Raw genomic sequence first — 14,880 nt, 5'->3', positions numbered from 1 at the left:
GCGCTTTCCTGCCGCCTAGCAACTGCCGGCGCAGGGGCGGAGCCTCAGGGAGGCGGGGTTTGCGTTCGCTCACCGCCTGGGGCGCGACACGCTGCAGCTCCACGACTCAGCTTCCAGTTTAGGCTTCGGAACTAAGCCTTCGCTGGATTGACTTTGCTAGAACGCCATCGCCGGCATCGCGGCCCACTTGAGGTCGGAGGATTCAGGGCCCTACCCGGCCGCCGTAGCCGCCCGTCTGGTGGGCGGGGCCGGGACTGGGGTGACCCCGTCGGAACTGCCGCTGCCAGCATGTTCAAGGTGAGAGCGCGGAGCCGGGCCGCAGCTGTCACCGCCCTGTCCCGGCCGCTCGGAGCCCTTCCCGCGCTCTCGCGGGCCCCTCCGGGAACCAGGCCCGATTCTCCAAGACGCTTTTCCCGCCCCCCGGCAGTCTGCGTCCCGGCCCCGCCGTTCATTCATCGGTCCGCTTGGAGTGAGCGGCTGCCGGGCGGAGGCGTGAGACCCTGGGTGGGTGGGCCCTTTGGGTTGTGGTCTCGTGAATAAAACACTGAAAAGTTAAAGTACCCCCCGAAGTATCCACCTCCCACACCCGGCTGGCGCCCTCTTGGGCTCTGGGTGGTGTGAAGCCGGTTTAGGGCACTTTGGGGTTTATCTTTGGTTGCCTGGCAGGGTCAGGTTTCAGAACCTGGTGTGTGAATGTAGGGTCACCTTTGGGGAAGCCGCTGCCTGGGGGAGGCTGGCGTGGGAATGGCTGGGTAAAAGGTGGGGGAAGCTGGAACTTAGCTCCCCTCCCCAGTGAACATTTGGTATGGACAAATCGACCCTCTTCCTTACTTTTTTATGAACTTGGGTCCTTTGAAAGAAATAGATTTTTACAGTGAAGACTCTGTTCCTAAAGTCTGCATTTTAACATGAAGCCATTATTTCTACTACTTTTAAGAAAGTAAATGAGGTTTCCTATCATGAAAAGCAAATCCCAAGCCACCAGACCTTAGTCTACAAAACTGAGTCTTCAGAAGCATACCACCATTAAATGGTGCTAATGAAATCTCAAAATTACACTACTCATTTAAAAGTTCTTTTTGAGCTTCTGTAATGTGCTTTGGGCACATTAGGATATAAAATAAGAACATGGATTAGGCCTTCCAATCCTGGCATTGCCACTTTCTAGCTGTGAAAATCACTTAATCTCTTTCTGTGCATTTTATCCTATCGGTGAAACGGGGGGAATAGCATCTAACCTCATAGAGTTGTTAGAAGGAATAAATAGGTTAGTATGTGTAAAGCCCTTGGAAGAAGCCCTAGCACGTAGAGGTGCCATCTTAAGTGTTTTATTTTGATTTCAGGCTGCTCACAGTTTAGTTCAGACAACAGATACCATAAGCAATTTGCATTCATTTAATAAATTTGTAATGAACACATTATGTGCTAGGAGCTCAGCCCACTTTTAGGGTTGCAACAACAAAGACTATGCTGTGATCAGTTTATATGTGTATCAGCAATGTACTGTGGTAGTAAAAGGGACAGCAGGACCTCCTCTGCCTGTCCAGGGGTTCTTAACCTGGGCTCCTTGGTCCCTCAAAGGGTCTGCGGATAGAAATCGGGGTTCCTGAAATCTGATGGGAAAACAGTAATCTATTTTCACCAATCTCCAACGGAAATGTAGCATTTCCTTCAGTTATGACTTCAGATTAACTATTTCAGTTACCTATTGCGAGATAACAAACCACGGTAAACCAGTGCCTCAAAACAAGAATGACTTGTTATTTCTCACCATCTATAGGTTGGCTGGGCAGTTCTGTAGGCATCCCGCAGTCGCTGACTTCAGCTCGTGGCTATACTTCAAGGTGGCCTTACTCCCATATCTGGGGCCTTGATACCTTTCTCTGCCTGCTTTGGGCTTCTTCACATGGTTACTGGGTTCCAAGGGAACAAGTCCCAATATGCAAACACTTTCCTGTTTGCATCACATTTGCTGATGTCAAAGCAAGTCATAATGCCAAAGCCCAGAGTCAATATGGTGGGGGACTATAGAAGAGCATAGATGTGAGGAGGTGTGGTTCATTGGGAGCAATGAATAAGCTACTACAGAACAAACCACAGTAGTATTAGCAGGACCTGTCACCAGTAGAAGTCATAGGACCAACACATGTCACACACATTTTCATACCACATTACAGTTGTTGCTGATCTCAAATAATTATTTATACTCACTACTTCAAAATTATAGTACTTATAAAATTCAGTTTTAGATCTTTTTATTTAATGAGCTAATAAAAAAGCATACATTACTATATCAGATTTCGGGTTTTAAAAATATTTTTATAACTATTTTATGCAATTAGAAGCATTATTTTGAGAAGGAGTATAGGTTCAACAGACTGTCAAAGAGGTCTGTGGCACAAAAAAAGGCAAGGAACCTTTGGGCATTTTAGGGGAGGCTTCACAGAGGAGACATTTAAATTTAGTTTTGAAAGACAAATGGTTCCTCAAGTGGATGAGCTGAAGAACATCAGCAATGTTACCCCACTGGGGGAAGTGCCAGTAGGTCAGTTCTGCTGTGTCATGGGGAAGATACAGTGAGCCAAAATTATTCAAACATGTAGTTTGAGTAGAGAAGATCACAACAAACCTTGGCAGATACCAAAACATAAGGAGTAAGCAGAGGAAGACAGGAGGCCAGAGATGTTTGAGAAGCAACTTTTGATAAGTAGAAGTTAGGAGTACAAGAAGGTGATGCTGAGAAAATCAAGGGAGGAATGTTTCAAGGAGGTTAGGCTATGTTAGCATGCTTTCACCTGGGAAAGTTGCTTAAATAGTAAGGAAAATTATCTCACAGTCCAAAGGAAGGATGGACTCCATAGGGTCAACAGTGTTATCAAGGACCCTGTCTCTTTTCCTGGTTTTCCACAGTAAGATTGGTTTCCCTATGGTTACAAGATGACTGCTGGTAACACATGCTTTCCAATTCACTAGAGTGAGCAAGCCAGAGGGAGGACAAAATTACCGCACTCTGAGCACACCCTTCTTTCAGTCTGATTGGACCGACTTAGGTCAGGTACCAAAATAGTCAGTAGCTAGTGCCAGGGAAATGCCATGCTCTGATTGGCTTACACCAAACAGGATTAGGTAAGGATGGGCTCATTTTACTTCAGTCACATGGGAAAGAAATGAATTCATGAACACAATGGGGGAATGGAGATGACATGTGCAACCAACAATGTCTGTTACAGAAAAGTGAGTTAGGTTAGTCTGGAGAAGTATTGATTGGGCAATTTGGAATACTTTCATGATCTTTAAATGTGTAGATTTACTGATGGAAGTGAAAAATTAATGTGGTTTGGTTACTGAAAGATGAATAAATGGACACAGTGGCAGTGTTCATAAGCTTAACTGTCTAGGGAAGGAGAGTATGGTAGGTAGAGGGACATGTTGGGTCATGATTCTAGAGCTGTTTTGTGGTTGTTCCAGCATTCAAGATTTGGCAACATTAATGGCCTAGGAAGGAATGTAGGGAGGGAGCTTTCATAAGAGAATTCCTCAGCTTTAAAAAGTAGGGGAGAGATTTCCTTCCTTCTGTGAAATGGAAGGAAAAGAAGGGTGGGAGTGATTGTGGACTGGTGGTCCTCAACTGGACGGTACCACTTGCTTGGGGTACAATTTGGAAACTCCTCTTGTTCTTCACATCTTTGTGTTGAATATTTGTATACTGAAATATAATTATTATAAACCTTTCCTTTTCATTTTCCATTATGTGACCATCACATCAGTATACTGGATTTATTGCAGTATTATTTACAGTGGTCAAGCTAATGGGAGCAACCTCAGTGTCCATTGATTAGGTGAACGTATGAGGACAATGTGGTGTATGTACACACAATGGAGTGTTAACCATAAAAAAGAATGAAATCTTGCCATTTGAGACAACATGGATGGACCTAGAGGGTATTATGCTAAGTGAATAAGTCAAATGGAGAAAGACAAATACCGTATGATTTCACTTATATGTGGAATCTAACACTCAAAACAAATGAACAAACAAAAAACAGAAACATTCATAAACATAAAAAACAGACTGGTGGTTGCCATAGAGGAAGGAGTGGGAGGATGGGTGAAATAGGTGAAGAGGATCTAGAGGTACAAACTTCCAGTTGTCAAATATGTCATGGGGATGAAAACTACAGCATAGGGTTATAGTCAATGGTATTGTCATAATTTTGTATTGTGACAGCTCTGTGGTGTGCATTTTGTAATATATATATATATATATATTTGTTGTTTGCTGTATACCTGAAAAGAATATAGTATTGTATGTCAACTTTTTTTCAATTTAAAAGATCAGTATACTGGTCTCTTTTTTTTAAAGACTTAAGTGTGTAGGTGCATGATGACTTATTTCAAAAGTGTTACTTAGAAAAATATTTGTCAAAAAATGGCAGTGTTAAGTCTAGTAGCTGAGAACTAGTGCTTCTCACACTTTAATGTGCATGTGACTCTTGTTAAAATGCAGATCCTGATTCAGTAGGTCTGGGGTGGGGCCTCAGATTCTCTATTTTTTAACAAGCTCCTGGGTGATATGAATGCTGGACCCCCCATCATACTTTGAATAGCCAGAAGTGAGGCAAATTGGTAGATGAATGGTTTCTTGTGTTTTCAAGATGAGCAGTTTTATGGGCATGGTGGGATTTGGAAGAGGCACTGACCGAGGAACAGAAAAGGTAAGTGAGAGGCATTGAGGGTTGTCCTGAATGCAACCTGGGAATTGGGATAGCAAATGGTAGGATTGATCTGGGTTTGAGAGTTGTCAGCTTGGTTCAGCTAGGACTGGAGGGCAAAGGAGTTGATTGTACACATGTTGGTGGAAAGGTACAGTGTGTGTAACTAGTTCTATGTGCATATACAATTAGAATATTTGCTCTCCATTGTTTTGATTTAGCTATCCATCTTCAGGTCAGTAGGGGGCACTGATGGATTAGAAAACATTTGAAAAGCTGCCCAGTATGTGCCTTCAATTGCAGGAAGCAGCATTTCTGGGTGCAGCTGCCAGAGGCTTGAATGTTGAATATATACACCCAGTTTCCAGATTCATGTTACTAGATTTCATTCATTGTGCAAATGTTTATCAGACTCCAGCTATGGTCTAGGCACTGCTGTACTCTGGCAGGTACAAATGGAAAGACCAGTTCTTACCTAGGAAGAGAGTTCCCAAATTTGGCTGCACATAAAAATTATTCCAGAGACAGTTGCCAGAGCCCTGTCCATTGGTCTGATTTAGTTTTTAAAATAGATCCCGGAACCTCTAGTTTTGAAAAAGCAACCCCCCCACACACACATGTGACTGTGAAACTTCTGTTTGAGGAGCTCATGGTGCAGTTAGCAGTGCAGATATAAAAAGACCATTCCCACACAGAGAAGGGCTCTGGTAAAAGGGTCGCACAGTATAGAGCAGTGGGTCTCAGCCTTGACTGTGCATTAGGATCACCTGGGGAGCATTTACAAGTTGTGATTCCCAGGCTGCATCTAGACCAATGCCATCAGAATCTCCAGAGTTGGGATCTAGGCATATGGTGTGTAGAGCATGTAGCCACCCTTGAGAACCACTGACTTAGAGGAATGAGCACCAGCAGGAGGCATCAGGAGACTTTGTAGAGGAAAAGGCGCTCGCTCAGACCTTTAAAGCTGGGCAGACAAGGTTGAAAGGGCCTTCTACGCAGAGCATAAATACACACCGAAGTGAGAGTTCAGCACCCTGTTAAGACCTTGGGCTTCCCATGCTCCCATGGGTGAGATAAGTTCTCTGTAGCTCTGTCTTTATCTGTAAAACAAGGATAAGACTAGCACCAACCTCCCGCTGTGTGGATTAAATTAACTCAGATCGAAAGTTTGGCATAGTGCTTGGTACAAAGTGCTTGGTAAATGTGAGCTGGGAACTTTCAGTTAGCATCTTGTAGGAGGCAGCTACAGTGATGTTACAGCGGTGCTCAGTCTGTGCTTTCTAAAAGTATTTTTAATTTCAAAACTTGGAACTTGGTAGTTGATTGGATGTGGTAGAGGAGCGAGGAGAATTTAAGGATGCTGCCCAGGCTTTTGGCTTGGAAAATTGAGTGGCTGTTAGACTATTCATTGAGATGGGAAAGTGGAAGAGGGCTGCGCTTGGTTTGGGGGGAGGTGATAATTTGATTTTGAGCAGGTTGCAAATGTTGAAGTGTCTTGGCCATTAAGAGGTGGTGATCAATTGACACGTAACCCGCCCGAATTGAGTTTTCATGAGATACCAGCTGGAGATGTGGGAATCATCAGACACTTCAAGGGTGAGAAGGGGTCCTAATGAAAGCTGGTCTACCTCAGTTCCTTCCTGAAGGACAGCGATGTGACCTGTATTCAGAGCTCACTGCTCAGAGGAGCCAGAGGTGACTGTATTCTTGGCTATAAGGCATTACTACCTCTTGATGTAATGCCTTTATTGACTATCTGAAATGAACTTTATTACCATGAATAGTATGTTACTAGTGCAAACTGAAAGGAGAATTACACTACAAAATGGAAAAGGAAATCATCTGTAAATTGGAAAAGACGTACCATAACATTATTTTAGTTAAATAATATTTTAAGTGCCACATATTTTGAATAATATTTTTCCCCTCATAATTTAAGCATCTCTGAGGAAATTCTCCTTGAGGAATTACAGTGAATATATTTTTATTCACATGAGTACTTATTTATGTGCAGGATTAATTGTATTTTTTTTCCTTTCTTACGCACCAAAGATGTTGGGTGCTGGATAACAAAGAAGAAGGAATAAAATTGTCTTGTACCACTGGACACAGAAAACACAGGCTCAGGTTCTAATTGTGGTATTTGTGGTTTCTGGCTGATCCACCTTAATGAGGTTTCTTAACGACTTGGAGTCCCCTTATCAAGGTAGTGTGGGGATAGTAATATATGCCTCCATATCACACAGGATTGTTGGGAGGTTCAAATGCGATAATATGTGAAAAGAACAATAAACCACATGGCACTCCATGAGTATAAGGTATTTTCAATCCCTTCTGTGTCATATCTGTCCTCTGACATGATCTAGAGTTCAGGTTAGCACTGTGGATTTAGGACTATAAAAAGTAGGTCAACCTTTCACTTCTCACTTGGAACTGAATTCTGCTCAGGACACTACAGCACTCTTCCATCTACTTCTAAAATGCTAATAGCCTCTCATGTGCAGCTAACACTGCAAGAGGGGAAGGAAGAAATAGGTGAATTATGCCTTAAAAGAATGGGGAGGAGAGACAAAATGAAGAACAGTAGGTAATGCACTTGACATGATAAATGAATTTATTACCCTGGGAGGCCTATGTGTATTCATAGACTTTTGTGATATAAAGGTTTAATTTATAATCTGTATGTATATGTGCTCCACACCCATTTCCTTTCTAGGCTAGACTGGAACTTCCTAGAGGCTAAGAAATGAACTCTGATATGTGTTTGTAGGGTACATTTAAATTACTGCAAGTCATTAGATGCCACAAGAAACGTCTATAGCAAAGCTACATACCTACTTCAAAAACTTGAGAGTTGACTTGTATATAACATGACAGGAAAGTACCAAAAGATTTTTTAAATGAGGGAATAAAAAAAGTTTGTACCAGTTGATTTTCCCCAGTAATGCTTATGTGGGATTTTACAGTTAGTGTATGCAACATGAAACTTCATGTAGATATAGGGGACAAAAATCTCAGTCTAAAGATGTTTTAGAAATTGGAAATTATTTATTATTATTTTTTTTTTAGTTTTTCCTAAGTTTTGATTGGCCTCATGCCAGTTTTATTAGAAAACTTGAACAGTGCCAGTTCCTTAATGCAGTGGGGATTAGTGTTCACTGTACACTGAAACTTGTTGAAGCAAGAATTTAGAGCAAGGTCTGTAGAGTTTTCAATATGCTGAGAAGCTATAACTTTGAATATTAAGCTATATTTTCATGATAATACCAGTGTAGATAGTATAGTTGTATTTTGAATGAGTATCACTTGCCCTGTGTCCCCTACTTCTTTCTGGCTCCTTGAAGCATTGCAATATGTTTTCTTCAGAGCCCACATGGCTCCAGTTTAAGGCCCTCTTCAGGTTGGCTGAGGATAAGGAGCCCTCCATGGGAGCTGGAGAGAGATTCACAAGTGTGTTTTCATTGCTTTGGTTGCGAGGAAGCCTAGTGGTGTTGTTTTTTTCCTCTGGATATGTCTTTCATTTCTTTGAGCAGCCTTTTTAAGTAGAGTATATGAAAATATTAAAGTTTCGTTTCTCTTTTCCTCCCTATCCCACAAACATCAGCCCTTGTGAAATAACACCCTGTTTTCCTTTGTACTTGCTGCAATCAATCTCATCTCCCCTTAGACGTGCTGATTCACGTGTTGTACAGACATGGGTTAAACTGTTGAGTAAGCAGCAAATGATACAAGGACTCCAACAAGTTTCCTCCATTGCCTGTTTATAGCTTACCTCACTTGGCAAATATTGACTTTGAGCCTGTTGGTGGAGTCACATAGTTTGCAAGCACTGTTAAAGGTTGATGTGTATAGTCCACATACTGACTTTTCTTGTCGCTCCATGTTTTCACAGAGATTCTCATTATGAATCCAGATTATCATCAGCCGATTGAGCCGTGTGCATGATTTTTTTACCCCAGAAGAATGCGGCAGTTTACTTAAAGAACAAAAGGCCTGTGGATAACTGAGATGAGATCCAAGGCAGTGTTGTCAGTGAGTTCCGCATTCTCGGTGCCCACAGTGGGCGATGCGGAAATGAAACCTATGTCTAGATAGACTTGACTTTGGCTGAATAGCTCTTCCTCTTTGAAAATGTAGATCTTTTTAGTTTGAGAATACAGAAGCATTTGAAAGACAAGTCTCAAAGTAAATGTTTCCCTGTGATTTTTTTCCTACCTATATTCCCTTAATTCAGAAAAGATTGAGTGGATTTTGGGATGCCATTTCAAGAATAAAAAGTGTACGTATCTTGGAATTTTAGGTAAGCAGTCATAAATTTCTGTCTGAATGAGGAAGTTCAAAACAAATTTGAAACATGGCAAATGATATGTCATATGTGATCCAAGTCTGTGAAACCAGTACAGCACAACCAGATGACTTTTAACTTGCCTGAAGGAACAATTATCTCACTCTTTGGCCCTGAGGTTTCCTTCCTGTTTATCAGACAAGCTTATTATTTTTTTACGTGAATTTAAGAAAAAATGTGGTAACGATTTTTAAAAAGTAGGAAGTGAAACAATTGCAGATGAAATGTATTTGCTTTGCTTTGCTGACCTCACTTTGTGGCAAATTCTGCCCTTCACAGACAAAATAGAAGTTGGTTTTTCTGTAAGGATGTTAATCTTGAGAACAGCCTCATTTTTTTTCTTTCCCTTTAGATCACATTCTGTTTACAGTGGATGAGGAAGAACTAGGAAATATCAATTACTCAGGTACAGAATTACTGAACTGGAAGTTTCTCATAAAATAGTTCTGTGTTTGTCATAGTTGGAAGACAGTTTTTTTTTCTTGTTGGTTAATGTCACAACTCTTAAAATATTGGCTTCATAAACCCTTCACTATGAGACAGTTTGAAATGATTGTGGATTTTATTAGTACTCCAAATTTATACATTCATCAGAGTGTCCATCAGAGTACTCATTTTGAGAGGACAGATTTAATTATCCTGTCAGTATATTTCTTCCAAACATGCTGTCACTGCTCAATATATTTATTCCAGAAATCATCATTGATCAACACATTTTTGCCTCTCTTCATTTGGAGTTAGTTTTGTAATTTGTAGCAAATTCTTTAGCATACCTTCAGGAGTCAGCCATTTTTGCTGTTTCTGTGTTACAAAACAAATGAATATTCATTGTAAAGACTTAAGGAAATACAGATAATACTAAAGAATCAACCTGAATCCCAACACCTATAAATAGCTACTGTCAACATCTTTTCAGACTTGTTTCTAGGCATACTTCTTTCTTTTTTTAATTTTCAATTATTTATTATTTATTTATATTGAGGTATTATTATTTATTATCATTTTTATTTTGGTATCATTAATCTACAATTACATGAGCAACATTATGTTTACTAGACTCCCCCCATCATCAAGTCCCCCCCACATACCCCATTGCAGTGACTGTCCATCAGCGTAGTAGGATGCTATAGAATCACTACTTGTCTTCTCTGAGTTGTACAGCCCTCCCGTGCCCCCTCTCTACATTATGTCTGCTAATCGTAATGCCCCTTTCCCCCCCTTCTCCCTCCCTTCCCACCCATCCTCCCCAGTCCCTTTTCCTTTAGTAACTGTTAGTCCATTCTTGGGTTCTGTGAGTCTGCTGCTGTTTTGTTAAGGTGTTATTGATATACACTCTTATGAAGGTTTCACATGAAAAAACAATGTGGTTACTACATTTAGCCATATTCTCAAGTCCCCACTCACACCCCAATGCAAACACTGTCCATCAGTGTAGTAAGATGCCACAGATTCACTATTTGTCTAGACATACTTCTTAGACTCTCAGTTTGACATTTTAAAAAATCCCCCCTTTTTAAACAAATGCCATTTTTAATACACTTTTCTTTTTATCGAAGTATTGTTGATGTACATCTAATATGTTTTTCTAACTTTTATTTCAAATAAGATTGACTTTCTTACAGGCTTAAAATTTCATCTGAAGATATTTAGAAATGGAAGCTATAATATAATCACATACTAAAAGTAAATTTCCTTTATTAATTTGTTATACAAATAGTTGGAATAAATTCTGATTCAGTATATGATCTGTTAAGTTTACTACTTTGGAGAGAAAATACTTTTTTTGAGAAGGCATACTTTAAATTTTTTTTGCTGGCTGTGTTGATTTTTTGGTTTTATAACTTTTTTATCATAACCAGTTTTAAAAATTATGATATCATTAACATACAATCACATGAGCAACATTGTGGTTACTAGATTACCCCATTATCAAGTCCCCACCACATACCTCATTACAGTCACTGTCCATCAGCATAGTAAGATGCCATAGAGCCACTACTTGTATTCTCTGTGCTATACTGCCTTCCCTATGGCCCTCCCCCTATATTATGTGTGCTAGTCATATTGCCCCTCAATTCCCTTCTCCCTCCCTTCCCACCCATCCTCCCCAGTCCCTTTCCCTTTGGTAACTGTTAGTCCGTTCTTGGGTTCTGTGATTCTTCTGCTGTTTTGTTCCTTCAATTTTTGCTTTGTTCTTATACTCCAAAGATGAGTGAAATCATTTGGTACTTGTCTTTCTCTGCCTGGCTTTCACTGAGCATAATAACCTCTAGCTCCATCCATGTTGTAGCAGATGGTAGGGTTTGTTTTCTTCTTATGGCTAAATAATACTCAATTGTGTATATGTGCCACATCTTCTTTATCCATTCATCTGCTGATGGACACTTAGGTTGCTTTCATTTCTTGGCTATTGTAAATAGTGCTGCAATAAACATAGGGGTGCATATGTCTTTTTGCATCTGGGATCCTGCATTCTTAGGGTAAATTCCTAGGAATGGAATTCCTGTGTCAAATGGTATTTCTATTTTTAATTTTTTTTGAGGAACCTCCATACTGCTTTCCACAATGGTTGAACTAATTTATATTCCCACCAGCAGTGTAGGAGGGTTCCCCTTTCTCCACATCCTCACCAGCATTTGTTGTTGTTTGTCTTTTGGATGTTGTCCATCCTAACTGGTGTGTGGTGATATCTTATTGTGGTTTTAATTTGCATTTCTCTGATGATTAGTGATATGGAGAATCTTTTCATATGCCTGTTGGCCATCTGAATTTCTTCTCTGGAGAAGTGTCTGTTCAAATTCTCTGCCCTTTTTTTAATTGGATTATTTGCTTTTTGTTTGTTGAGGTGTATGAGCTCTTTATATATTTTGGATATCAACCCCTTATTGGATATGTCATTTTTAAATATATTCTCCCATACTGTCGGATGCCTTTTTGTTCTACTGATGCTGTCCTTTGCTTTACAGAAGCTTTTTAGTTTGATATAGTTCCACTTGTTCATTTTTGCTTTTGTTTCCCTAGCCCAAGGAGATACCTTCATGAAAAAGTTGCTCATGTTTATATTTACGAGAGTTTTGCCTATGTTTTCTTCTAAGAGTTTTATGGTTTCATGACTTACATTCAGGTCTTTGATCCATTTTGAGTTAACTTTTGTGTATGGAGTTAGATACTAATCCATTAACCAGTTTTTTTTAGCACCATTTTTTTATTGTGGTTAAAAAAACACATAACAAAATTTACCATCTTAACCATTTTTAAGTGTACAGTTCAGTAGTGTTGAGTATATTCATATTGGTTTGGAAAAGATCTCCAGAACTTTTTAATCTTGCAAAACTGAAACTCTATACCCATTAAACAATAAATCCCCATTTCCTCATCTTATCTACCCCTGGTAACCACCATTCTACTTCCTGTTTCTATGACTGACTACTTTAGATACTGCATATAAATGAAATCATACAGTATGTCTCTTTTGTGACTGGCTTATTTCACTTAGCATAATGTCCTTGAGACTAATAATTTGTTGTATGCATATACTACCTTTTGTTTATTCATTCATCTGTCCTTGGACATTTGAGTTGTTTCCACCTTTTGGCTATTGTGATTTATGCTGCTATGAGCGTGCGTGTGCAAATATATTCTTGAGACCCTGCATTCAGTACTATTAGATATATATCCAGAAGTGGGATTGCTGGATCATATGATAGTTCTAGTTTTAGCTTGTTGTTTTCTCTTCTTTTGATAGTGACCATCCTAACAAGTGTGAGGTGAGAAAATAACTATTTTTAAAAATTCTGTAAGTAATACTGAGTAACTTTTCCTTGTAAAAAGTCAAAACAATGCAATTAAGATAATGATCATGTTTTCATTTTCTGCTTCCCTCTAACCACTTCTCAGAGAAAGCCTCTGTTACCAGTTGGGTCTGTGGCCCTCCAGATTAGAAAGCATTAATGTATAAAATGTAGGTACTGAATTGAATGCTCATTGTGTGAGAAGGGCATATTCTTTGATGTTTCTCTTTATTTGTAATTCAGTTTATGACGTTACTAAAAGCAGCAGTGTGGCCTGATAAATTGTTGATTGTGTGCATCATTTTGTTTTACCCTAAATTCTTTCACATAGTTTATTTTCTTGTTTTATGTTCTTTTTTTTAGAACAAGATTAACCTCAAAGTATTGTCAGTTTTCACAGACTTTTTTAAAAAAGAATCTGTTTAGATTTTTACCTCTTAATAAATGCCTTCAGATAGAAATTGTTACAGAAAAGGTTGACAGAAGATGAAAGTACCATTGTAACATTTGGGGAAAGAAATACATAATTGTGTCTCATTTTCTGTATGTAGAGGAATATCCAATTTAAAATGGCATTTACTTTTTAAATGTCCCCAAATGCATTTATTTTACATAATGATAGATATAAAAATGATCTTATGCAATAACTTCGAAACAGCTGCACATTTTAGTGTACAGGTTATATGACAGCTAAGATATGTGATAGCTTAAATGCAGTAATTAAAACATTACATTGATGCAGTTTTTGACACCAAATCATTTTGAGTAGATTATCATCATACCCCCATCTGACCTTGATATTAAAAGGGAATTTCTTGATTGAGAATGGCTTTGATATTAAAGTAGCAGCCATGGTTTATTGTTGTCTCTCTTTGCTCCCTGTAGAGACCCTATCTGCATATGGGCATAGCTGAAAAAGATTGTGATGTCAGGAATCATTCTCATGTTCAAAATCTTTGGTTTATTTTGTCCCTGCTCTTATAGAGGCTGTTCCTAGTGACACTGAGTCTTAACATCAGTCCGTTAGGTGACTTTGCTTAAAAAAAAAAAAGGGGAGGAAGGAAGAAACTCTACTAATTCTGTCTTTTCTCTGCAGTTATTGCCCAGAATTCCCTATTGTGGTACGTTGTTCCCTTTTCTGTGTTATTCTTGTCCCTTGTCTGTTAGCACTCTTATCACAGGTGCTGTTATCATTCATCTACTTTATTAGTGTGGAAGCAGAGACCACATCCTACTGTCTTTGAAGTCTGTTTTCATTGTTTCACTTAAGAGTTGCTTTGATGTCCTTTGACTGTGTGTGGCTTGTAGGTCCATTTAAGTGAGGTACCAAACTCAGAAAAACAGGTTTTTGGAAAAAGGTAATTCATTACTAGGTAGCAATTGAAAAACCTGCCTAAGCTGTCCATGGAGAGTTAGACATAGAAACCTGAGGCTTAGGAGGCAGCTGGGGCAATGTCAGGAATACTGATTTGGGCATCAAAAGCATGGAGCAGGAGTTAAAGACTTCGATTTACATGGAATTGCTTTGGAGTCTGAGGCTAAAGGGTTAAAGAACTACTCTGACTCATCAACCTTGCAGAGTTGGCCAGGGGAAGAGAAGGTGAGCGAAAGCCTGCCCTCCAGTAAAGTGTGCCCTTGTAGAAAGGAGCTAGAGTGGAATATCAGAAACCAAAGGAAGAAAGAGTTTGAAGATGGTGGCATTGTCACCAGTTTTAGGGTGCAACTGAGAAGCCAGATGTCACTGGACTTTAGTAATTGGGAGCCATTGGGAGCCTTGGGAAGAACAATTTTAGGTACCTTGAGTAGTGAAGGGAGGGAAGAATAAAGTAGAGAAAGCAAACATAGTTTGTCTTTCTAATGCTGTGTTGAAATATGATACACAGAAAAGCCCACAGGTCACAAGTGAATTCTTGCAAAGTGACCATACCAGTGTATCCAGCATTCTAGAAGCCCTCCTGGCCCTTCTACTCTCTCCCCAGCTTGCTAGGGGTATCCACTATTTTGCCTTCCATACTGTAGTCTATTTTTAAAA

The 14,880-nt window shown here is 39.6% G+C and overlaps 1 protein-coding gene across 2 annotated transcripts in view; it reads left to right on the top strand.

The window, feature by feature from the left end:
• The first annotated feature begins 135 nt into the window (after positions 1-135).
• Positions 136-14,880, top strand: part of APOO (apolipoprotein O) — a 56,457-nt gene continuing 41,712 nt past the window's right edge. Inside the window, exon 1 of one of the 2 annotated variants that reach the window (XM_017653222.3) lies at positions 136-297. In XM_017653222.3, coding sequence (XP_017508711.1) covers positions 289-297 — 9 coding nt within the window. In that variant the 5' untranslated portion in view covers positions 136-288. Of the gene's footprint in view, positions 298-5,753; positions 5,781-14,880 lie in introns of those variants that run through there. The other variant, XM_017653220.3, reaches the window with a different exon arrangement.

The sequence above is a fragment of the Manis javanica genome, chromosome X, assembly GCF_040802235.1.
Source record: "Manis javanica isolate MJ-LG chromosome X, MJ_LKY, whole genome shotgun sequence".
Lineage (NCBI taxonomy): Eukaryota > Metazoa > Chordata > Mammalia > Pholidota > Manidae > Manis > Manis javanica.
This window is presented reverse-complemented; position numbering and strand designations above follow the sequence as displayed.